The sequence below is a fragment of the Mugil cephalus genome, chromosome 18, assembly GCF_022458985.1.
Source record: "Mugil cephalus isolate CIBA_MC_2020 chromosome 18, CIBA_Mcephalus_1.1, whole genome shotgun sequence".
Classification (NCBI taxonomy): domain Eukaryota; kingdom Metazoa; phylum Chordata; class Actinopteri; order Mugiliformes; family Mugilidae; genus Mugil; species Mugil cephalus.
The window spans coordinates 12,358,142-12,384,253 of NC_061787.1; the positions used below are offsets into that span (position 1 = coordinate 12,358,142).

Genomic DNA, 26,112 nt, shown 5'->3' on the forward strand with positions numbered 1-26,112 from the left:
ATTTCTTTCATTTGATCGGGAAATATGGAAATTACATAGCAAGACTGGGAACAAGATCACTGTTTTTTTTTTGTTTTTTTTTTTTTAAATAAGCACACTGTAGTGTTCCTCCTGATGCGTGATTACTGCGTGTCATGCGGTCCCCGCTGCTGCTTTCTGCCGTGGAGTGGGCGAGCCCTGTTAACAGGCATCGGATGAGGTGCGCTTGCGCAATCCCTCGGCGACCGCATACACGCTCGACAGAGACGCGCGGCTTTCTCAGTCCGCGCAGACGGTCGTTTGAAATCACCCCGGAAAGTGGCAACATAAGAAGGAATTAGTGTCACAAAATTGAGCAAAGTTGGATTTAAACCCATCATATTTGCTGGGAAACTTCTCGTTGTGCTCGGTTTAGAGACAAACACACACTCCGCTTGCCTGGAAGTCTCTGGACTACATCTGGGGAAATACTTGGACAAATTGTGTGCACCTCTGAATACCAAACGAGCTCCTTACGCATAGCCGCGAGCGCAATCAGGTAAACCAAACGATGATCAGATTTACGCGTGTCGAGTCTTCGCACCCCAACTTTGCGCTTCCGTCGCTACTTTATTTTACTGTTGTTTTGCAGGAGTTTTCGCCATGAATCAAACTGCAGGGGCGACAAACGCGTACCGCAGATGCTCCAAGGGAGGAAAGGTAAGGGAGACTTATCTGGAGAAGTTGGAATATGGTGTAAACGCGCAGATTCGTGCGTCCATGCATTGCGCAGGACGAGGAAGCGTGGCAGTGACACGTTTGGGGGGAAAAAAACAAAACATGTTGGGTTATTTTCGCAACTGTGTGCTTTGGAAACATTCTAAAACCACTGCGGATAGAATTTATGGCCGGGAATACTTGGTTTGATGAAAGTGAAATATGTTGGTGGACAGTTTAACAGGTTGAAAGGTTGTGGAAGCAAGAGTAAACACATTTGTTTATACACTGTATTTTTCTGTCTCCCAAAGCAAATGGGGGGTAAATAGATGATTGCAATTGAAGATGTCTCCCGCAGTAACTGAATAGTCACCTACTCATACCAGCTGTTTAACCAAGCTACATTATGAAGCTGTTGCTGAGTGGATGCAGTCAATGGGAAGGAGAAGAGGAGGTTTTGAGGATGGTGAGGCGATGCTGGAGAAGGTGGGAGGAAAGAGAAGAGGTGAAGGCATGGTAGAGGCTTTCCACTGAAACCATCAGAGGAGGAGGAAGAGGAGGGGGAGGAGGAGGAGCGGGCTCCTGTGTGCGGGGGCTGTTCCCATTCCCAACACATCTGGCTCTGTCAACATGTACAGTGTCAGTGGAGATGAACTGTGAAAGCTTATTTATAACCAACGACAGCTGACAACACGGAGCATCCCGAGCAGGCTTCCCGGTGTTTACAAATGTTGGTGTAATATTTGGAGCTGCCATGCAGTGGTGGGAAATGTGATTTTAGTCATAGAGGCGTTCAGGATCATCCAGCAAATGAGTTCTGATCGGCGTGAATGAGCACACACTGTGTTGCATTGTGTTGGTTAACAGTTTAATTGAGGCTGACAGATTTGTTTTCCTTCTCGCTGAGATGATGCAGGCCGTGATACTTCCCGCTGTGAATCAAGGGACTCGAGAATAAAGCATTTGAATCATAATCAGGCAGTGTGCCTGCAAAACCATGATTTATTATTTTTTTTTTAATCATGCATATTTAACAGCATTGCCAAAATTCAAAAGTTGGCTTTATAGATAGGATACACGAAAAGAAAAGTTAAAAAGATTTCATTTGTGTAAATATATTTATTTCATTAGTAGTTTCCAAACTGTTTTTGGCAGCTACTTCTGTCTCACATTGGAAAAGAAGGCAGCCAAGCGCTAATGTAATGCCTTTTGACGAGAGCAATTATGGACAAGGTCAAAAATGAAGTCTGAAATGGACGTAGCTGAAATGAATAAGCTGAGCTAAAAATAAAGAAAATAACTAAAACTAAGTTAACCACAAGTAACAGATATATGACACAAATGGTTCCAGTGGATACATGCAGAGGATAAGCGATTGATTTGGCAAGTTGGAGTTAAGGAGTTCTGAAAGAAATGGAGAAATAACTAGCTAGCTTAAAAAGTGAGCTAACACAAGTTAATAGAATAACTTGTACTACTGAAGCAGTTCAAATCACATGTAACAGGCCCCTCTAATAATTAATTAATTTTATGGATAAATGGCTAAAACAGTTTGGTCTAAATAGCTAAATGTCACAAAGATTAGCAAGGCAAAATGAATTGATGCAGTAAATGCTTGAATTAGACGTCTAAAGGTGATTAGTTAGCATTAAAATTAGTTAGCAGAAAACAGACAAAGAACTGAAAGAATTAGCTAAAACTGCAAATAACAAGGTATGCTATGGACAAAGGCCGAGCTAATGAATTAATATGATGCTAATGCGTTAAAATCTTTCTACAATGGTTAGTCAAAGCTACAGGATAAATGTTTATGTATACTGTATGGACTACACATCTAAAAGTAGTGGACAGACGACTACAATACTCTAGCTAAAATGAATATATCAGTGTCTAAAAGAGTTAGCAAAAACTAGCCGTAATAGGCTAACGTTTTGCTAAATGTGATTAGCCACGTGCACCAGTCGTGAAAAGTTATGGATTACAGCGAATAATGAATATACAGTTCATCTAAACATAGTAGTTATATGGCAAACGATGTTAGCGAATAGCATGGATACATTTTTCAAATAGGTAAATGTAATGTATGAACGACTAACAAGCTAAATATAATGGATATAGAGAATGGCAGGACAAGATTGCTGGACGGGTTAAGCGTCATAGATAAATGACTCGAAATGACAGATAATAAACTGGGTTTGTGAATAGAGAAGTGGAACATTGGCAGAAAAGTTACTGACAATAGGTTGAGTTGAAAATATATAGTGTTAAACAGCATGCGGGGTAAAAATGAGTGTGTAATGTGACGGTCAGGGTAGATGAAACCTATATGAGTTCATCACACAGATGGTTGGAAAACATGTCCATAACAGACCTTCCAGAAATAATATTTAATATATGATTTATTGATGGTTACGAGTATCTATACATCCTTTACTTTCTGTCCATAGTGTCTGTCATTCCAGCAGGTTGACATTGTCGTCCATGCAATATTTATGATGTCTTTTCTCTGAATGCTCGTTCTAATTCTGGGGGGTTTGATCTCCTCTCACTATCAACTTTGTGAAAGAAAATAGATTGAGACTAAACAGCTCTCCAGACATCCCTGTCCGTTTCTTTATCTCTCCTGTAGCCTCTCTTCGCTTTTAGCGGTCTGCAATTTCAATTATTTATTACTTTATTTATTTATTTCTTGTAGTATTTGTGCTGCAGAAAAAATTCTCTTGGATGAGTGGCTGGCCTCTCTGTGGAGTTGTTTCTATTTCCAGTCGCGTTGACAGTCGGCCACTGAGGCATTTCATCCCGGATTAATGACACTCTGATTAGGTCTGCATGTGTTCTGCCGGCCTCCCAACAGGATGAGCCTCACATGGCCATGGCCATCAGCTCGTGAAGAGATTTGACAGGTTTATAAACACCTCAAATGAACGGAGAGAAAAGTGCGCTGCGTCTTTGGATTATTTTGGGATCCTCGAGTATTCGGTCTTCACCTAAAAGGAGACTTCGAAACATTTAAACAACATAGTCCGCGGCCTATGCCGGTGCGTTTCTGTAAGCGGAACGGAGGCAGTGGGAGATCACAATGCGATATTTCCACAACAGCTTTATAGGTCTTTGATTGTGTTATCTGTAACGCCAACAGGATTCCTCGCCCTTCTTATCGCAGATCAGCAGCTTTTTTTCGAGGCTCAGGGAGAATCACAGAAAACGCGGAGAGCAGCCTCTGTGGACTGTCGCACAGTGCAGTGACATCTGGGAGATTTGTGGCAGCGACAAAGCCGCTCCTTGTAGTAGTCTTTCAGTAATATTAACTGTCATATGTTCTCATTTTTCACGCGAATGAATGATTGGCAAAACATCTCATGGCAAATGTAGGAAGTTCTCTTGCCGGAGTTGATCAGGGTTTAATCAGTCATGATTATACATTACTTTTACAATCCATATGTTTTTGCACTTCACGCTACTACTCACGCTGCCATTTAGGAGAAAGTTGAGGACCTAGCTCTGCTTATTCATTCCACCCACACACACATTTATCTTCCTGTAAGTCCAGGGATTCAAACCTGTGTTCGCTTCTTTAATCATAATGCCCCCATAAGGGCAACACCAGTACAAATGTTTTAAAGGGGTTGACTTTTCCTTTTAAGTGCACTTTGATATTAGAAAGGCAACATTTTTTTGCCTCCTGTAGTATGGCAATTCCAATGTGTATTTTCACTTTAAAAGAAATGAACTAGCACGTCACCGTTTATGAGCACATGATAGGTGCTGTCGTCACAGAGGTTGAGAATAAAATTTTTATGCTGTGAATGATGAGGTAAGATCGTCACTGTGTACTGCAGTTATGCCGTGATGCAGAATATACAAACAATCACTAGAGGGCAGTGTTGCACTACATTGCCAGAACTTAAAAGGCTGCCTTTCCTTTGTCTTGGTGGAATATTCACTCACAGAGCACTTTATTAGGAAGTGGAGAAGAAGTGTTCCTAATAAAATGTATTTTAGAACATATTAAATAATGCTTTGATGAGATTTTTTTTTCTTTTTTCCTTGCCAGGAGCATTTTCTTTGCATAATTTAGTTTTGCGCTTGTGTTTAATCCTTGTCTTTGGTTGAGCGTTTACAGGTTTTCCATTTTAATAATATGCACCAGTTACGCAATTTTTCGAAGATTTGACTTGAAGTAAAGTCGTATTTCATCTCGAGTTTTGGTGCTTTTGTGATTCTCACCGGTCTGAGATGATCTTTTTTTGGTCTCTGCAGTTCACAGTCATCCCGGTCACAGCAGGCTAGTTTGATTATCTTGGCCTTTGACAGCCCCGCGGCCCTGTGTGTGCACTAAATCCCAATTAGCTCCCCTCTCTCATTTTCTGGAGCTTTTGCGACAATCTCTGCATCAGCAAAGCCCAGACAAAAATCCCCCAATTCCTGTGATGACAGACTCGTAATGAGAATATGAAAGTTTAATTCGTGCAGGTCAGATGGGGACGCGGGGGAAAAAAAAAATAAAATAAACCGATTGTCTTATGCGGTGAATATGTATTAAAGTAGAAATGGATCGCTTGGCTGAATCTGAAAGTTTTGGACATTCGTGTTGGAGTTTCCTCAAGGGGCTATTCATGCATCTTATTCGACACATGGGATGTTTTAAGATAAATCTCTAATCACTGAGCTTGTGCGGCGCGCAGCTATTCTGAAAACGGGATTTTAACGGAGGTAAAGTGAAAGGTGTTCGGATCGAGGTTTGACTCCTTAATTACCGCAGCTTCGTTGGCCAACAGCAGGGCAAACACCGGCTGGAATGTGCCAAGTATTGATCCCTGTTCTCATTATGCTCGGGGTCCATTGTAATGCACAGTTATCACTCCTACTCCCTCGCCGGAGTCTATGGAAATCACGATTGATTTTTTTTTTTCCCCCTCCCCCTTCTTTTTCCAGCTTGGTAAACTGGCAGGAGAAAGCCCGTCTCAATCATCTTTGCACTTTGAATTCCTGTACTCGAGGCTCACCCGCTCGCCCGCTCATTAGCGCCGCAAATTTTTTCATTCTGCTGAGTCCGGAGCCGCACCGCCGGTCAAACCGAGCTCCTTCCTGTAACGTATACGGGCCCTTGCGAGCCTTTGCTTTTGATGATCCCTCTTTCATGCCGTCCTCCAGCGCGTAAAAGCTACCGTCTGGTAGCGATGTGATCAGGTTCGCCTTGGCCGTGTGTACAAGTGGTGGAAAAAAACAAAAAAAAAACAACCTACAAATCCACCTCTGCATTTGTACGGGAACTTCTTTAGGGTGCACACGAAGAAAAAGCATTTGGAGGCGCATCTGAGAGCCCTGCCTGTTTAAAATGAATAATGCAACACGCAGAGCGATGAGACTTTCTCACTTTTAACACCAGAAGGTGAAGTGTTTTTTTTTCTTTTTTTTTTTTTTCTTAAATGTGTTACAGATTGCTAATTCTGCTGCAGCGCCGTTTGTGTTTGTAACAACCCACTGGCGTGCGCGCTTAATCACCAGGTGCTGCCGAGGCGCTCCCCCCTGCCCGGGCTCGCGCACGGAGGAAATCCTTGATGAAATTGGAGCTTTATTAGAGTGTGTGAGGGTGCAAGCGGAGCCCGACGCTCGCGTGTTTGCGCATTCGAAGGCGACGCCGCGTCGGTGTCGCTCGGGTGCAACAACTCAGCTGTGGCTCTGTGTGATTTTTTTTGATTTTTTTTTTTCCTGGGGATGATTGACACCGCGGGGAGCGTAATTGCATGAGTCACCGAGACCTCCCGAGCCCTTTGAGTGAGCGCTTGGCTCTGCAAAACGCTGGGGTCATGACAGTCCATCTGGTGTTGTATCACAAGCAGTCAACAAGGCCCGACTAGACAAATGGTGCCACAGCAGTAAACAGCGGCCGCTGGTCGGAAGATGGACACTTCAGCCGTATCTGCAATCGCGCCGTGTGCCCCCTGGAGGCTTCGGCTCCCATCAAACCAGGCTCAACTCAAAGCACCTCCCGCTGCCAGACGCGTTCATTTCTGACGCCACTTTAACGCTCACGTATGCAAATGAGTCGCGCTTTAGTAAAATGTTGCAGTGAAGTGCAGGAGCCACGGGAGCCTTCAGGTTAAAGTTCGTGAGCGTCCACGCCGACGTCCCGCATCTCTCACCGAGCAGCTGCAAAAGGAGGCATCGGAGACCGTTGGATGAGTGATTTGTTAATGGCGAGACTTGAGCGGAGACGTCGCCTTATGAAGACTTCAGACGGAACGGAAGATTGTTTTTAGAGAAACGGTCATGACGCTTTGTGGGATTGGTAAAGCGATAGCCTGGCATCACTCTGCTGTTTAATAGAGACACAGCGGGACTTTTCATCCCATCATGCAATAACAGCAGGGTCCCAGTTACTCTAAATAAACCATCATTTTATTCTTCCTTTCTACCGATTTTCTGTTTTTCTCAAAGGGGAACGGAATATAAGATTCTCTTGTGTTGCCGGCGCGTTTGATCCTGCAGTTGTATCGTGTTGTGTTCTGAAAATTCAGGTGGAAAAACAAAGGCCACTTTCTGCTGCTGCCACGTTGTTTATTCTTATATATATCCTAAAACCCACGCAACAGTGCTCAGGGCGAACTTAGGTGTTGAATGGCCTCGGTCAGTTATCCTGAGAGATGTGTACAAACAGTTGTATATCATACCTCTTTATGTGTTCACTCTGCCGGCGTACCAGTGCTGCGGAGGGATTTCTACAATATCGTGCAAGGGATGCGGCGAAAGGAAATAAAGTCAGAATATAAATATTTATGGACTCACAAAATTGCATGCAAATGTTTTAACCCCGCCGTCGGAATGCATTACTTTAAATGCAATTTAATCAGGATGCTAAACCTCTAAAACAGCAAAGACACAATTGAACACGTTTGAAATTGCCTCTCGAAGGAAGCTTGACGCACATAGTGACATTTCTGTCTTCCAAAGACGTGTCACCTGTCACTGTTTCAACAGCTCAACTTGTACTCAACGAGTTCTGAGTGTCTTATTCCGGGATACCCATCTGCATATATCTTTTTTTTTTTTTTTTTAATTTTCCAGTCCCGTGTCGGTGTGTGCGCATCGGAAGCAGCTGTCGAACATCCTGTGAAGGGAACGGCAGACTTTCCTTACAGTACCTCATTAGTAGTTTGCGAAACACTAATTGCTGTGTTTTATACCGCGCTCCACGAGGTTTCCACTTCTTCTAACGCCTTATTTGCTGTTACACAGCTTTTACCAGTGAATTATGACTGTGCCGCGCTTCCTTGTGTTAAAGAAATATGTCAGATTTTTTAACTGTGTGTTAAGATGATGATGACGATGATGATTTGTTTTTGTTTTTTTTGAAGCGCAGTGTGATGTCTCTCTGGAAGTTGCCGATTCAAAAAAAGGGCAAAGTGGTGGAGCGTGAGGGAGCCGATTATGCCAAGGCATAAACCTGTCACTCCAAGCAACCGTGTTCCTTAATTATGTATAATTAATTGATATAATGATATATTAATTAAGTTTATACCTTGATATTGTTTAAACAGACGAGTTACATGAAAGTTCACCCCTGGTACAACTTTCATGAGTTGAGAAATTAGCTTCAGAAACCGAAATTAATGCTGAAAATGTTCACTTTTGCTGTGAATACTATTATTTCTCTCTGTATAACTCAGTCCAGCCTTTTTATACTCCTAAACAGACTCAAATGTCTATACATCTGATAATCTTTTAAGGAAAATGGAAAGAACTGAGCAAATAAAAGGTTAATTTACAGCATGCTAGATGTACAGATAATGTCTCCACACCTTCCTTCTGGAAAATATTCTAAAGTTGGATATGTTTCAGAGTTTTTGAAGTGTCCCGAGGATTTCCTCATCTATGTTTGCGTCCCCATAGGAATGAATGAACGTCGTTTGCGTCCCCATAGGATTGAATGAACCTTCATGCTTTAAGTATTACACCGGAAGGATGTGAGTGACGCTTTGATTGTGTTTGTTTTAAAAGAAAGTGGGTCATTTGTGGAGAAGCTGTTGTTGTAAAGCAACATTACAAATGCTACGGAGGTAGATTTGAAGATGTGCTCAGGACTTGGAACACACAACGTTTCAAGCTCCCGGATCCCGATGACGTGTCGCTTGGGCCAGTTGTGAAAAGTTTGCCCCACATTGACGTCGTGCAGTAATCATCCCCCTGAAACGCGTTGTAGATATTAACGCGTTTTAAACAAATGGAACCGATGGAAGTAAGGTCAGTGTGTGCAGCCGATTTGCTGCACTTCTGCCCATCATCCCAGTGGGAGCCATAACTGTGCCTCAGGCTTATTAAACACTGACAGTCTGAGCCTCTCCAGACCACAATAAGTGAAGTGAAATGTGTGCACTGGCTTTTTGAGGTTACTGTAGGGTCTGCTTCAGCGCGTATGTGTGTCCAGTGAGTTTAGTCGGACGTCTCTCATTGAATTATTTCGAACATTTTTAACATGAGGAGGAAACCTGTCTAACAAAAACAACCACACAAGCACATTAACAGGCCTGCCATTTGAAGATGAATCTGATTTCCTCCCCTGATCTATTCTTATTGATCAGTGGTTTGTTTTGATTCGTTTTTCGTTTTTACTTTCAGGGTTTTTTTTTGCAGTTTGAGTTAAAAGTTTTGTTTCTGCTAATCCTCGGTGTCTTCCTAAGGAGCCACCAGGGCTCTCTGCAAAGCCGCAGGACCTTTCCACATTACAGCGATTCCATAATTCCTCTTCTTCATTATCGTCCTAAGTGCGTTCCTGGGAATATTCAGGACTTTGAAATCCTCTCTCTATCCCTCTCCTAAGCTCTGCCTCTCAGCTTTAAACTCTTGAAGACTCGGCGTTAGCTCCCGGTTACCCATGCGTGTCTCCGCGCGCCGACAAACACCGAGCAACAAAAAAGCCTCCGGGTCAGATCCGTTAATTAGAACCACTTTCTTTGATTTCAGGTGAAGGTGCGTTGGCTCTGCGCGAGCTTCCAATGCGATCGTTTAAAACTCAGAGTTTTAAAAATGCGCTGCACTTTCCGGGAGTTTTAATTTCCAGGCTTGAACGCAAAGAAATGTCTTAAGGTTGTGGGTTATTTTATAAAATGCACTTGTTATCATGTAATACAAACCATCTGTGTAATAATGGAACAGATTTAGTGTCACTGCATGTGTTTAAATTGTCGGTTTAATAGTGCGGGGATTTTCATTACCACCTTTAAAAGCGAATTTAGGCCTTTTATATGCGCCGCACATAAATACTCTGGCATAGACAGTCATTTAGCCCTATTTGGCCTGATTTCTTGGCACGCTGCTGGCTTGGCCGTGACTTTACATATTGTTTTCTGAGCTCCGTCCTTGTCTCGCCGCATTTCCAATCTGCAGCCTTTATTGAAATGTATAGCGTGGCCCCCGCCACGGCCCATTTTCATATAACTGGCGGAGGCAATTTTACTGACTTATTGCGGAAAGCCGGTGTATAACCGATCGCGCCAGCCTCATCTGTCCCCGCGTCCCTGGCAGTTAAAACGAAATGATTTGTCGTGTTAACTGCAATGGCGCTCTACGTTGCCCTAAAACAAGACGCTGCTCCCTTTGACAATGAACACTCGCCGCCTGAACATAAACAAGAGTTTTATTGTGCTCCAGTCTGTGAGCTTCCAAATCAATGCTTTGTAAATCATCCTCGGGAGGCATGCAAACACAGATCCATTCTGCGTAGCCAAAACATCTATGGCCACACTGGCACATTAATACAGATGGATAAAGAGCGGCCGGCCCGATGCCGTGTACTGTCTGCCAATAATAATGAGTGCTTTTGTGGCAAAATGGCAGGCAGTCTGAGAGATAAGGGGATCAGTGAAGCCATCAAGCGTCATTTCAACTCAATTCTACACTTGAGCCGTCATTAAAGTGCAACAAAACCGCGATACCTTCTGATATTCCACAACTGCTGAACCTCACCTTGTTGCCTGTTTGTATTAGTTTCACTTAATGGGTTTTGTGCCTCCAGAGACGGCACAATCTAAAATGAGCAGCAAGCTGTAGACAACAACAGAAAGTGGGACAGATATGCAGGTGCAGCGTAGGAAAAAAAAAAAAAAGCCTACTCAGCCCTCTTCCTTACGGTTAGCCAGGTTTCGTGTTTGGCTGTGGACTAGCAGCGCGTACAAGTGTGCGGTCTGTTGCATTGATATTCCTCTGGAACCTGGTGCTTCAGGGATAAATCTTTGAGATTCATTAACTCTTTTCTTAATGAGTGCACGGTGGCACCGGTACTCTGGAGTTTAAAGTCACAGGCTTCCCCAGAGGACATTTATAATGTGATCTGTGATACTTTCTATAGCCCAGTTTTTTTTTTAAAACATTCGTCAATGAATGTGTTTCTAACGTATAATTGTGTCATGTTGGATGAATTAACGTGTCAAAAACACTGCGGTGATGTTATTTATAAAACTCCCAGTGAAGTGCTGTTTCATTACCAATCGTTAAAGCTAGGGAGGCCAACACAGTCCTGAGAATCCCAGCATGCTCTAATTGGTCAGCTCCAATGTGGTAAGCGGCTTTCATGGGATGCAAGCTTCCTACACGCCCCCTAGTGCAGCATGAGTCATCAGCGTTTTTTTAACATAGTTTTACAAGAAATTACAGGTACCATTAAGAACACCTGCTGCATTTTTTAATTTATTTTATTTTATTTTTTGTTATTTTTGAGCCAGTTATAGGTGACATACAGTGCAAAACGTCATATAAAATCACATGCAATTTTATTACACAGGGATCAAAACAATTTGATGCATGTTTTCCGGTGCCTTTGGGAAGTCCAAGGAAATTTGAGGAACTTACTTATTCGCTTTCTCGGTGAGACTTGGATGAGATGATCAACACCGAAGCCATGTCTGTAGAGAAAATGTAAGCTATGGGCACCATCGCTTTACTGCAGCTTAGCGCAAACACTGGCGGTGGGAAACCCCTAGTTCTGTCCAGAAGTAACAAAGTCTGCCTGCTATCTTAAATATGTTTTATCCTCATTCAACCAAAAGCTAAAATGAGTCTGTTGCAGCTTTGCAGGGGTTATGTGCAGAGCTAGAGTAAAATGTTTAAAAATGAAAGTCCTGCGATCCTCTCGCATTGACCTGAGACAAAGATGTTTAGGACTTCAGATGTGGGTCAAAAGACCAGTTCTCACAGATATTTTCATCTGAATTTGAAAAACATCAAACTTTTACTACACAGGTGTAAGGTGACTCTCATGTAGCCTTGTGGATATTTGCGCCGAGCGGAGGGTGTCATGCTGTTACTAGTGTACTGTTGCATCTGAACTGACCACATTGATGGAACTGTTCCATCTGCGCCCCCGATGTGTTTACTTCACTCCGTAATGCACGTACAATTTTTTTCCCCACCCAGCTTAATCAGGTTCTAGTTTGATGTATTATCTCGCACGTGGGAAGCATACCCATCACACGCGCACACAGTCTGCACTCAAGATCCAGCTTTACAGTGTTATTTACCAGACGGTTTCCAATTTTTCAGGCATGTACACACAGGCGGCGTGTGAAATGTGACACTAATTTGCATGCTGACAACGATTTCGAGTAAGATTACACTCATCTGATTGATGGCCACGCTGTTGCCCCAGAAACCACCTTGGGCGATGCGATACGACTGCCGTTATCAGACACTAAAGCATATTCCTGTAGTTAATCTTCCCAAATGGGCGTTCACAGGGCGATATCTGGCATCCACGGGCTTTGACTGGTAATGAAAGCCAGCCTTTCCCCCGTGGAATGTATGAATGCAGTTCATTTTGAAGCAGGAAAAAAGGGGGGTGACGGGAAGAAAGTTTCATTACTCACTGATACAGAGAAGAAACTGTACGATTTTAGCATATGGCTGCGCGATGAATACAATGCATTGATAAATCGCCGTGTCAGTTGGGCACATGATGGTGTGCTGAAACAAAAAGCAAAAGGGTAAATGAGAAAGAAATGGAGTCAAAAGGTATGCACACACCACTCCACTTACCAGCCCCCGTGTACTGTGGCCAAAACCAAAAAGAAGTAGATTCCTCAGTAATTTTGCTGTTGAAAATGTCGACTACACTGCACCTGACCTGACCTCAAACCCATCCAGCATCTTAGGATCTAGAAACTGATTATGTGGCCTTATCACCAAAATGCAGCGTGAGAACTATCAGTGCAAATCTTTGCAGGCAGTTTTCAGATTATTTGCACTGTAATAATACAGGGATGTCAATATTGGCCATGTGATGCACAAGCAAAATCCAGTTTTTCACATGGATTTGGGTTACATTATCCAGCTTTAAAATCTAGGCCAATCATTCACACCATATCTCGAGGTATACTGAATTCATCAAAAAAAGGGGGGAAAAGTGTTTTGAAAATCAGCGGCCTGCACTTTTCTGATGGATAAATGAGTGGCCCGTGCACATGCAGAGTACAGCCAACCCCACGGTGCCATCAGTCAGCCCTAATGGTTGTTAGCATTACTGAGTAACCAGGTCTGATCATTTTACAGTCTGTTGACAGTGGAGAGGGACAAACATATAAATGTTGATGAAGCCTAGATTCCAGGGAGAAGCTTTTTAGTGTGTGTGAAAATTGTGTTTTCCCCCACGTAGCCACTCACTGTGGCTAATGTGCCCACGGGATAGTGCACCGGAATAGCAGAAAAAACATAAATATGAATAATTTTCTTACACTTGTGATTGATACTGAAATGTCTGACTGACTAACTTACTATCAGGGGCAATAATTAAGTCTTTATTCCAAAGCCAGGAACTATTATCATAATTAAATACATTAGTGTGTGGGTCTCATTTTTTGTTGTTGTGCGTAATGTATGCTAACTTTAGCAGCTAACACCGTCCACATCCGCAATCCTTTAACATGATCACGTTACTAAAACCTATAAATATATACAAAAGCTAAGGAATTACATTTTTTTATATTTATTTCAGGGTGCTAATTTTCTTTTTTTTTTCTGTGACATGTAGCTTTAGCCTCCGACATTTAGCATTAGCATTGTGTACTGCATGTAGCCATGAAATTCATAATGAAATTCTAATAATAAGTTGTAAAAACATTAAAAAGTCAGCCACTAACTCTTTTCCGCAACACATGGTGCTAATAATAGCTTAATTAGCTAGTTAGCTAGCTGTTGCTACATCTGCATTCATGGTGCACCAAGCTAAAAATGTAAGAAATTAAAGTACCACCTTTTTAGAAATAACAGACGAATTATGAGTGTTAAATACTGTATGTTGTTTCGGTTGTAAACTTCTTAATCACATAAATGAGCCAGGGCCTAAGGAATGGGCCATTTTTTTTATTTATTAAAAGAGTAGTGACTGCATACAAATTTTCAGAGAATAATGCTGACCAGTCACAATGCAAATGTTTTTAACGTGGTAAAAGGTGTTATGTGTGAAGACCACGGACTGTTGAATCTCGTATGCGTGTATGTAAATCAAAGGAAAAGCAGAAAAGTCTTAACACCACGTATTGTCATTAAAATTCAAAATTAAAAGTGTTAATGCTGGTTGACATTGATTTTCCTTTCTCATACTTTCTCCCTGGCGCTCACATCCTTTTTGAATCGTTGGAGTGTGAGTAGCGGAGCTGGAGCCAGCTGCTGTGCTGTGGGAACTCATCATCCGTCCCTGAGCGGAGCCGAGCAGGTTAAAGTGATGAATCTGATCCAAGTTCCTGACAAACGCCTGCTGTTCAAGGCAACTGTTCCATTAATATTCAGATGTGCTTACTGGCTCCGTCATGTTGTGGAGGGAAGTAAAAGTCCCCTTAAGTTGGAAAGTAATTGCTGTAACTTTTTCCATTTTGTGCTGCCAACTGCTACTGAGAAGGGACTGCCTGCATGGTAATACTATAGTTTGCAATTCACCTTATGTCATGTTTTGGATTTGAACTGCTCAGATCTGAATTGTAAAAGACTCTGGCAGCACTTGCAGCACTTTTAAACAAGCTTCATAGTCGGCATAAAACCTCAAATTAGGACAGTAAAAGTACTTGCCACATTATATTTCTAGCGCTGTATGTGACGGTGATACCGCTAATAGGCCTCCTGCATAACGGCTGCAAGATTGATATGCACTTTACGTGCCTGCGCTCTTTTTTTCTTTTACAGCCCTCGAATTCATTAAGGATGCTAACAATCTGTCGCCCTAACATTCAGGGGCAGGGAAGGTCACCACAAGCCTCTTATCTACATTATGGAGGTCCCCACCAACGTGGAAGTGCACCCGGCGTTTTGGAGAGAAAGTCGTTTGAGATGCAAATCAGTTGATAGCGTATGCGCTGAAATCGTTGCTTCCTGCTGCTCGGTAATGGTTTTCAAACACAGCCGTCGCTGGCTCACTCATCACTCTTAACCTGTAGCTGAAATGAGTCACATTTGAACTCAGAAATCACCCTGAGCCGTGGACTTTTCCAGAGACTAATCATTAGCGCTAAACATTGTCTCTAAATGATACAGATCAGTTAAAGACAGTCCACTTGTATCAGGTCAGGGATTTAGCAGCCGTCTCGATTTCCTGGATTCAATTTAGTTTGAGGGCGATACCGCTGACAGTAATTTTATTCCTCTTTGAAGCAAGTCCAGTATCTCTCGGGCTGTCATTAAAACGGCAAAAGACAACAGTGACAGCAGTGTAGAGGATATCACCGTATCAAGTAATTAAGTTGATAATGAAACCATCGATTTTTTCCCGCGAAGGTCTCGGCGGAGTTTATTGTGCTGGATGACTGCCGTCACCAGAATGAAGCTTGTTCTCTGGACTCATTCCACTGGGGATCCAGGCCAATCAATCCTGGATTTGGGCAAGTTTTAATCACTTTTGTCTAAAAGGCTTCTCAGTTCGTCAAAGAGGATTGGCTCTTGGAAGGCACCCGGTCGCGAAAATACTGCAAGTTATACTGTAGACCCCACATGTTAAACTCGAGGCTTGCGGGCCAGATATGGCCTGTGGGACAATTGTATCTGGCCCACTAATACAAATCCCAGACTGCATTGCAATAGCTGAACTTTTGGCATGAGGCAGGTATGTCAGTCGGCTCCCCACAAAGCAGAACTAACACACTGCACAGAGAATGCATATCTTACATCCATATTATGTGTGTAGGCATTAGCATTCATCTTAACTGCGACTAGCAAGCAGAAAGGTTAACTGAATGGATAAATGGATGTATCAAAGCCCATTTGTAGGTCTATTAAGTAGATAGGCTTGTGCTCCATTAAACCCTCTAGTTTTATTTCCGTTTTCTCATTATGTGATGCCTGTGGCTACGGACAATATTTCTTCAACCGGAATAAAATCGATTAATCTGACTCGAAATTTCGACACAGCTGTTCAGATGGGCACTGATTAAAAATGATCTGATGAAATATGCGCGTGTTTACATGCCCCAAATCATCAGAACAGCACTTGTTTTGAACGGCCAAAGTGGTTGAGGCCAGTGTTCACCGTTTGATCTAATGGAAATATTGCAGATGATCTTTCTTTCCAAACATTGTCAACATCGGACACTTGTTGGAGCAACTGGTTGTTTTGTTAACGCCTGGTTTCATTATCTGATGTTGACCACATATTTATTAGAACCAAAGTTAAATGGTGTTTACATGGTGTTTACCTGGTTATTAGGAACTAATCTCTTCCTATTGAACAGATTATCAAAGGTTTACACCACCTTTATTATTCTGGTTGGAAAACTTGTGGCACATTTCAGACTAGTGGCTTTATTATGTATGTCAGTATGTCACCAGATATTACTTCATGTCTTGTTTGGTTGTTTAAAGTTTCAGTCATCTCCTGTTAAATTTAGATCTTCTAGGAAAAACAAGAGTGTTAACATATCTAAATTTATTTTGTGTTTCATCACAAGGTGGAGCTTTACCTCCAATTTTTTTTGGCCATCAGAACAAGCGACTAAATTCACATTTCAGGTTGAAAAGGTATCGACAACCTCCCCTCATACTTGACAATTTGTCCAGGATCAATCTGGTCTGAGATTGGAAGGTTGAATGTTGTGTATTGTTCAAACCTGCAGCAACTACATACAATATACCTTTAAAAAAAAAACAAAAAAACAAAAAAAAAACTCATCCGAGGGCTGTTGAAAGATGTCTATACAACTCTTAGGACCTCTCTGGTAAAGAACGTAAATATATACTGTGTATATATATATATATATATATATATATATATACATATATATATATAAACCTTACTTAACCTTACTTTCAGAATAATGTCCATTGAACAGTTCAAGACCAAAAATGTTCTTACATTTCTTGTGTTTGGTGGGAAGCAGCGCGGGAAGCAGCGTCCTCCATACGAAGTTCAGCAGAGAGCTAATTGTGTGCAGATTGAGGAAGGCAATAGCGACGTGACTAAACTGTGACAGCTTGTGTTTAGTTTAGCTTAATGTAGCCCTAAGCATTTGCCATAACCATACACTTTCCCCTTCCCCGCTGCTTTGTGTAGAAAGGAAGCGTTTTCACCGTGCATAATTATCCGCTTTCATTGCTCTAGTAAAATCAAACATTTGCTTCTTTTTATTATTATTATTATTATTTTTTTTTTGCATTCAGGTCTCCGTGTTCTTGTTTTTGCAATTTTTGCCTCCGAGCTGCAACGGCAAAACATTATAGATTTTCGATATTTGGTGCGCCATGCTTCAATGGTGTAATGCCATGGCGCTCGGCACTAAAAAACCGGGCAACAGCCATAAACACTCCAGCAGATTTCCTCTCCCCAGCAGAGCTCCCATGCAGCTCGGTGGCTTTGGCTCTTTGGCTGCAGTCTGCTCTGTGACAGTCGAATGCCTCTTGTGTGTATATTTGCGTGTTTGTGTGTGTGTGTGTGCGCGGAGCTCCGCGGCATAGTAGCACTTACCCGTCCCAGCCCAGCCATTTTCTGTGAGTCCTAACATCAGGCAGCTGCTGCATGCTTCTGCAGAGCCAACATTGTTGTTACAGATGTCCTTGGCCGGCGTACCTGTATGCGAGGAATTCCAGCGTGGTCCATTATGTCTCGTGGAGGGAATTAATAACATGGGGGAGCATGGGGGGGGGGGGATTAAATATGGCATTATGTGCTGTGTTGGATACATAAACTCTGATGAAGCATGGAGCTCATATTTACAGGTGTTCCTTAATTATGTGTCATGTTACCCTTTAAACACATTTTTTGACTGAACTCGTGGAGCATTCATAGAGGAAATCTGTTGGAGTGAAAAAAAAAAAAAAAAAATGCAGTAATGAAGCAGCGCAGCCAACTACCTGCCTTTGAAACTTCTGCGTTCTCCCTCTGTCAGCAACCCAGCTGGTGCCGAGGGAGCCTGATGCCCCCATTAGGTTGTTTTGACAGCCCTATCCACAGTAATTAATACCAGGCACTTTTAAATGAGATTTACATGAGACATGCCGTTTGCACTTACCAGTTGGGGAAGCCTGCTCTTAGGGAAGTGCCGGTGTGAGTTTAGGACACACTGCTCGGCGTCTGAATCATCGGCACACGGCATTTTATTCAACGCTCGGGTGTCGAGTCTAAATTCAGGATTTCAGAGTGATATTGATTTGTGAAGCTTCAGAGGGAGACAGACAGAAGGAAGGTAGCGTCCCCCTTGAAAGCTGAGGGAACATAGAAATACACAGGTGATTATTAGCTGAAATCTTTTCACATTACAGACTGGAAATACAAAATACTAATGACACAGGATGGTGCTGATCCGTACTAATAACATCTACGTAATTAGTTCCGTTATATCCACGTCTTTTGTTTTCAATAAAGGGAATCGATAAAGCAGATTGGTTCTGTATTCATTATCTCAGGGATCCATTAATGCCTCTATTTCAGATGCAACAAACAAGACACCTGCTCGAGTTTCGTCCCTTGACTTAGTGTCCACTACTCAAAGTCAACAGCACGGGGAGAAATGTTGAAATGTTCTGTTTGTGGGTTGCTAAGATGACACACTATCTCCTAAGATTTTATGTTGAAATGTAATTCTAAACCATTACATAACTGGTATATAATTTAGCACTTAAATGACATCTCATTCTTAATCCATAGGTTTTAACATGGTGTCGGCCCACCCTTTGCAGCTATAACAGAGTGTGTTTATGGGAATTTTTGTTCTTTCTCCTAGAAGTGCATTTGCGAGGTCACACACTGATGTTGGACAAGAAGGTCTGGCTCACAGTCTTCATCTAATTGATCCCAAAGGTGTTCTGTTGGGTTGAGGTCAGGACTCTGTGCAGGCCAGTCAAGTTCTTCCGCACCAAACTCACCCATCCATGTCTTCATGGACCTTGCTTTGCGCACTGGTGCACAGCTATGTTAGAACAGGAAGGGGCACCAACAGCACCAAACTGTTCCACAAGGTTGGGAGCATGAAATTGTCCAAAATCTCTTGGGATCCTGAAGCATTCAGAGTTCACCGAGCTCCTGAGAGTGACCCATTCCTTGACAAATGTTTGTAGAAGCAGCCTGCGTGATTTTATACACCTGCAGCCGTGGAAGTAATTGGAACACCTGAATTCAGGTATCTGGTGTAGGACTTGATTTGCACGAGTCAAAGGAGGAGCGTCTGTCCGGACAGACTTCTAGTGTCTCCAATGTTCTTTTCATAACACGTGCAAAGTGGTTCTGCCCGCTGTGGATTATTGAATCTGCTGTAAATATAACAGCATATTAAGCATTTCTTTTCACAGCTTTGATCTCGGCACTGTATACCAATCAATGGGAGAATAGGACCAAGGTAAAGCCACGTTATCAGCTTTGCTGCAGACGCCAATTCAAGCTTTCTTAGTCTCCTCAGATACTTTTTAGAACAAGTGTTTTCTTTGCTACTTCCGTGTTTCTGTCCCCACTGGAAACTAATTGCCTGACGTATATGCTATGTGGGACAAACATGCAGAAAGAATTAATTTATTCCAGCCACCGAGAAACGAACGGATCAAGTGTTTACGTGAGTGTTTACAGAAGCGGAGCTGATGCTTTAAGCCACTGAAGTGGACCACATTTGAGCTCTAATTTACCCGCCGATTACTTTGTCAGATGGAACATAGCGTGTGAGACAGGCTCCGGTTTTCTTAAAACTTGGAACATAATTAAGCACAAAGAACCGAGGAAAAACGTTTACCTTCCGGGTGGAACACCTGACCCGTTAAGGATTAGTTCCCATTTATACATTCAGCCCTCAATTAGACGACTTAATCTGACTGAAAACCCCTTCCAGTCCCACCAGTCCATTCTGAATGAGGTGGTTAATGAGGCATGAATGTGATTTAATATGTGTTTGTGTTCATGACGTGTGTGGGGGACTCGTATACGGCAACACATCACAACACAAACCGTAATATCTCCGGTATCTGTTTATGTGTATTTTGTGTCTCATGTGAAATACAAATGCATGCCACTTCCATTGTGTTACATTTTCTATCTGTTATCTCCTGACACTAAACTGTTTCCCCATTGTGGGATAAGTAACGGAATATCTCATCTCCACCAGATAAAGACAGGGACACGGTATCACCGAGACATTTCTTAACACAAGAAAGGATGGTAGAGTTCCACATTCTCAAAATAACTTAATTAAGTTATTAATAGTTAATAATTTAATCAAGCCACAACTACACAAAGTGTGATGGTCTCAGTTTTATGGCGTAGTTTAGGGAGTGTGTTAACTGTGCCTTCCAAAACTTCCAATGCAAGTAAAGGAACACATTTAAACAAGCTTAAAAAACGTTTTCTTTTGCCATAGCTGCCCCGTTAAGTCAAATTTATCTCCTGACACCCTTCAGAGCTCCACAGCCACGCAACAAATTGAAAGTATTTAATGACACTGCTGTGAATTTGGCTGAGTTCATCTAAGGGTAAGAAGCTGTTTTTTTTTTTTTTTTTAGAAAAAGGGGACTTAATATAAGGACAAAGACAACGGTGAAAGCACAAGACGGCAGGCAGTTCACTAAAGATCATCGCAGGCATCATTCTCTCTTATCTGTGACCTTTAAGATTCTACATGTCTTAGTTCAAAAGTTTGTCCTTCATGGACAAATGGGGAGTACGTAAACGGGAAGGAAGGAAACGCGGGACCTCGTTTTCAGTATCTGTTTTCCAAGCACGTGAATGTAAATGAAACCGCAGCTGATTGCAGCTGATCACAGCTGGACGGGCGCCAGTTTCTTCTGCAGACTGTCTCGCAGCCGCCGTCAGTTTTACGCGCTGTCCATCACATTTTTCCGTCTTTACAGCGGCTCGGACAACACACGCTCCGGCTGTCAATTCCCCAGTGGCGAACACGGGAGAGGGGGGATTTTCTGTTTCCTACATATTAAGAGAAAGAAAACGCATCTGCGTACCTCCCGGCCGCAGAAAAGCGTCGATCTAACACTTACTCATCTCCTATCTGCGTTCACGATGAATTTCCACTGCGAGATCTGCTGCCGTCTTGTGTGAAAGGACGGAGAGCCTCATCGAAATACATGATTTCAGCCGTACCCGCACACTGAGGACAGCACAGGTTTTTTTTTTTTTTTAATAATCAATCCGCGAGGTTGTAAGCCCACCCACTTATGAGCCGACTCTCTCCGTGAGGGTCTGGTTGGAAACTGGCGGGGACGTAGCGCAGACAGAAGCTGTCAAAAAAAGTCCACAAATTCAACCCTTCGGAAGCAGCTCGGGAGCCGGGGGAAAAGGGAGGAAACATGAAGGAGAAGAATCTGATTGAGACTGCAAAGATGCAGGGCAACATGATGGTAAGGTGGATTTTTGACTCGTGTGCGTTTAATGACGCCAGTTACGTGATTCTCGCTAATTAATTTAAAAAAAACAGGAAAAAAACAATTGCGCTTATCCACATGCGCTGGGACGCGCGTCCTTTGTAACCCTTTACCACTACCATGTGAGATTGTTTCTAACAGTGCACGCCCTTTTTCATTAATTTATTTATTTATTTGTTTTTTTATTTCACGTGTCCTTCCCTGCTTGCGTGTTGTCCCGATCCGGCCAGTTTGGATGTGAATCACCGGGAAAAGGAGTTGGAAAGTTTTGCTCCTGTTTTTATGGAGGCCATTCATAATGACTGCTGACTTTTGGCTTTTGTCGCCTTTGCCTGGTGAAGCTTCTGAGGGCAGAGGTAACCTTTTGCCCAAGGAGGGTCCTATTAATATTTTACTGCATCTAAAGCTGTGAGGTGCAGGATATATTACCCTGTCTGTCGTTCTGCTGGGAGCTTCAGGCAGCTGTGTGGATGTACGAGGTGTAGGGGGGGAGTGAATATCAAGTGTGCTTTGGGGCTCTCTCAGATATTAAGGCCACTATCATGCCTCTGAAAGGCTTTGATCCTTTAAATTGTGATTTTGGGAATATTATACTTCACTGTGCATCAATAGATTATTAAACTCCTCCTGCGGTGTTCTTTGTCCACGTATGACCCGATGGAATTCTCACCTGACCAAGTTTGGTCATTTTTTCCCTTAAATTTGCCCCCTTGATTGCTTTATTTATAGCTGACTCAGCTCTGCAAACACTCAGGGCCATTCGGGAAGATGTGGGACACAGCTGTGTGTGGAGTTCGACTTTTCCAAATGGTCCCTTCGCCGAAGACCGTTGTTTCCCTTCGCCGTGGCCTTATTTTGTGCGGAGTGTGTTCATCACTTTTAGCCCTGCCTCATGAAAGGTAAACAAGGGCTTATGATGGGGATTTTGGTCAATTTCCAAATCAGAAAGGCACTCGCTGAGAGAGGTGTTAAGTGTTCTTTATTTTCGTTGGTAATTGCACAGCAAACAGGAAAATAAATAAATAAATAAACTAATCAGAAGCGCTCTAATTAAAACAGGAAGCTACTGTTTTGCTCAAGATGATGTTCAGTGCATCTTGGCTAACTCAAAGGCTCCTGAAAGCCAGGTGTTTTGAGCTCTAGTCATTCCGTTAAGCCTTCTTTCACAGAGCGACACACGTCACGCGTTGTGATCTACAGGTGACGGCGACACGACACAGCGAGCTGCAGTATTCCAGCGTAGGCAGAGAAGAAATCGAAGGTCGGGCAGCGAACACGGATTTAAACGATTAAAAAGTGTCCCTGCAAACGGTTTATCAGGAAAGAAAGTTCAACACATTTGTCAGAAATCAAGGAAGCTGCCCAAAAGCAATTAGCAAGTACAAGCTATTAAAAGAAAAAAACAAAAAAAACACCTCTATTATCGATTCATGTCTGAAAAACTTCTTCTACATTTCTCATAAGAGTTTTGTCTAGAACACAACCAGGCCTCGCCGCTGCAGAAAAAAAACTCTCTCTTTATACTCCCACCTTTAATTTTCTGATATCGATTGTTGTTTCCATTAACCGTGTCCCTAAACTCACTCTTTGATTCATTGAGTCAAGAGTAAAATTCTTCAACGTCGAGCGAGGGTGCGATTTGCCAGGTAGCAACGTGAAAGTCATGTGACGGCAAAAGCAGGGCAACGCGCTGTGGCTTCAGCGTGACAGGTTTATTATACCAAGTGATTGTTTCCTGAACAATGAGCGCGTACTCACGGGACGGAGACAGACTGCAGAGCCCTCGGTGGGAAGTCCTCTCAATAACAGGGAGGAATCTGCACAGCGTGAGTTCTGACCACCGAACACGACAGTCAGCCATTGTTGCCGCCCATCGGGGATTCGGTCTGCGAGCGAAACAAGTAGTACTCGTAAATGGGCAGAAATACACCCCCAAGGTGTGACTACACAGGAAATTGCACCTAATCAAGTCAGCATCCAGATGCCTAAGGGGTAATGACAGCAAAGATGTTACCATGGGATACATAGGCCATTATCCCACTTGCGGTACAGTGCGTGGAGCTCCGGATGCCCTTGATGTCTGCAAATGTACGAGCTCCCGGTGAAAAGTGCGACAGCGCTCTGAAGCGGCCCGGACGCCCGCTCTCCAGCTTACACCGCGTTTCTGTCTTCTAATTGTTCTCCGACATGGCAAACACCAACTCCCCCCTCTTCTTCAAGGGCGCAGACGGCAGTGCCAGTGCTACTGAACAACTAATAATTTGTTTCTCCCGGCTGGAAAAAAAAGAAGAAGCAACGAAACGGGAGATTTATCTCTGCAAAAGCGAAGAGAGGCGTTCAAAAGGCTAACCAGGACCAGGGTCCTGTTGTCATGGTTGTATTTGAAGCTGTTTTGAGTTTTGAGTTAAAGTAAACACTGGCGCTCCTCCAGTGGGGATTTCCGTTGTCTCATTAGTGTGTCTGGCCGCATGATGTAAGAATCAGTTTATACCACTCTGACTCTTTAGAGGGATGCTGTTTTGTTTTTAGTTTTACGCTTCTGCCGCTCGGTAAAAGAATGATATTATAAGATACTGTGGATTATCTTGCAGTCCCGCTCCGGCGTGTCAGTGTTAACCTCTCTGCTTGTCAGGCTGTAAATAACACATGAAGTTACTTTAATGAGCTGGTTTGACCTTGGCTGTTCTATCAGTCTAAATCTGTTTACTACTGTAGTAGGTGTCCTTGTGTACTAGAGTGATTTTTTGGACGCCGTTATGCTGTGGCTTCCAAAATGGACGTCGGGAAGGTGAATGTTAAGATCGGCAAGATAATTAAAAGAATTACAAATCACATGTCGTTCTCAATTTTCCTCTAAAATTCAGTTTTTCGTGGGAGCCTGTGAATGTTGTTGTCTTTCCTTTTTTTACAAACTCAAAAGTTTGACTTTTTTTATCTACATGTTGTAATCGCTCTGTTCTTAATAAACCAAACAGGGTTAGAGTTAGGGTTAGCCCTAACCCTAACTTATCTAACCTTATCAACATGGTTGAATAAATGATAAATCTTCTTAAATGCAACACAACATTCCACTGGTAGCTATTTACAAGTGTCGGCCCGTTTCCGAGCCTTTCCGACCATAATTTTTTGTGGTGCGTCCCACAACATCCAGCTAGTCGGGTGTTGAGCCGGTTGATCACGTTCAGCCTGTGGCAGAACGAGTGTGAGAGGTCACTCTGACTGGCTGTACAGCTTTGCAAACCGGTGCACGAGAAGCAAAACAGATGGGACAAATGTGAGCAAACCACCAGGTCGAGAGGGAATGCACAAACTTCTCTGACGGCCTAAGGTGTTGTGTAGAGGGTGGTGGACAATGTTCATGGTGGGCCGGATTTTGTTGAAGGTCCTTGCCTGGGCCACCGATACCAGGGACTCCGGCTCTGCCCCTACCACAGAGCCCAGCCTGTGCATCAGTTTGTCCAGCTGTGAGGTGTCCTTCTTCTTAGTGCTGCCTCCCCAGTACGCCACAGCATAGAAGAGGGCACTGGTTACGATAGTCTGGTAAAACATGTCCAACAGCTTCCGGCAGATACTAAACGGCTTTAGCCTTCAATGGAAGTGGAGACAGCTCTGACCTTTTTTTGTATACTATCTTAGCCAACCAGTCCCAGTTTGTGGTCCAGCTGTAGACCCAGGTACTTATAGGTCTGAACCGACTCTGCACACTCCCTGTTGATAGCTACAGGCTGCAGGTGGAGCCTGGACCACCGGAAATCCATTACCATCTCCTAGGTTTTAACTGTATCGATCATTAGTTCTCTCCTCACCGTGAGACGGATTTTTTCACCAGATTCTTGTACTCCTGCTCTATTCCATCCTTGATACACCCCGCAATTGCAATGTGGTCTGAGAACTTCAGCCAGACAGTATGCTCTGTGTTGGAAATGACAAAGAAATACTGGGGCCACTTCACGGAGCGGTTGTCGGTGTCAATCATCACGATTTCACATCCTGTTTTTGTAGCAGAACAGAAATCATCCTTGAACATAATATATTTTGCTTCTACCGTAGTGTCTTAATTTGGCCAAATCCACTAACATATAGGACGTGTATTGATCTGCACTTTAGTGGCTTCACTTTTGAAGAGCTGTCATGGTGTCCACTCTTTTTACAGTCTATGCTGGTATGCTAGTTGGCCACTGGCTGTAATAAACAATCCTAATAATCTCAGCAGCACTGCATGCCAACTTTCATTACGTCATATTTAATGGCAAATGTCAAGATCAGATGTGTTAATAAAGTTGCGATACATTCTTTCAAGATTCTTCAGATAGTCTTAACCCTTAGTAATGTCAGTAGATGTAGACAAACTAATCGTGTGATGAATTTGTAGTTGTTGCCGCAGCAGTAATTCACAGAATAACCCTATAAAAACTCCCAGCGCCGACAAAGGCTGACTGCTGTAGCTGTTAAACAGCCAAAGATAAGATTATTCCTGGAGACAACAGTGATAAGCTCAGCGTACAGACTGTCACCTTTATTGAGGATCAGCCTAATGTGCTGCCCCGCTACTATTTTCCCCATAGCCCACGCTGGAAGCAGCTGTTTACACGCCGAATGCTGCTGTTCCGA

General features: G+C 43.0%; 1 protein-coding gene across 2 annotated transcripts in view; it reads left to right on the forward strand.

Annotated features, from left to right (window-relative positions):
- The first annotated feature begins 231 nt into the window (after positions 1 to 231).
- Positions 232 to 26,112, forward strand: part of dpp6a (dipeptidyl-peptidase 6a) — a 197,707-nt gene continuing 171,826 nt past the window's right edge. The window contains exons 1-2 of one of the 2 annotated variants that reach the window (XM_047568430.1): positions 232 to 517; positions 611 to 678. In XM_047568430.1, the coding sequence (XP_047424386.1) occupies positions 622 to 678 (57 nt within the window). In that variant the 5' untranslated portion in view covers positions 232 to 517; positions 611 to 621. Of the gene's footprint in view, positions 518 to 610; positions 679 to 20,665; positions 21,478 to 26,112 lie in introns of those variants that run through there. The other variant, XM_047568432.1, reaches the window with a different exon arrangement.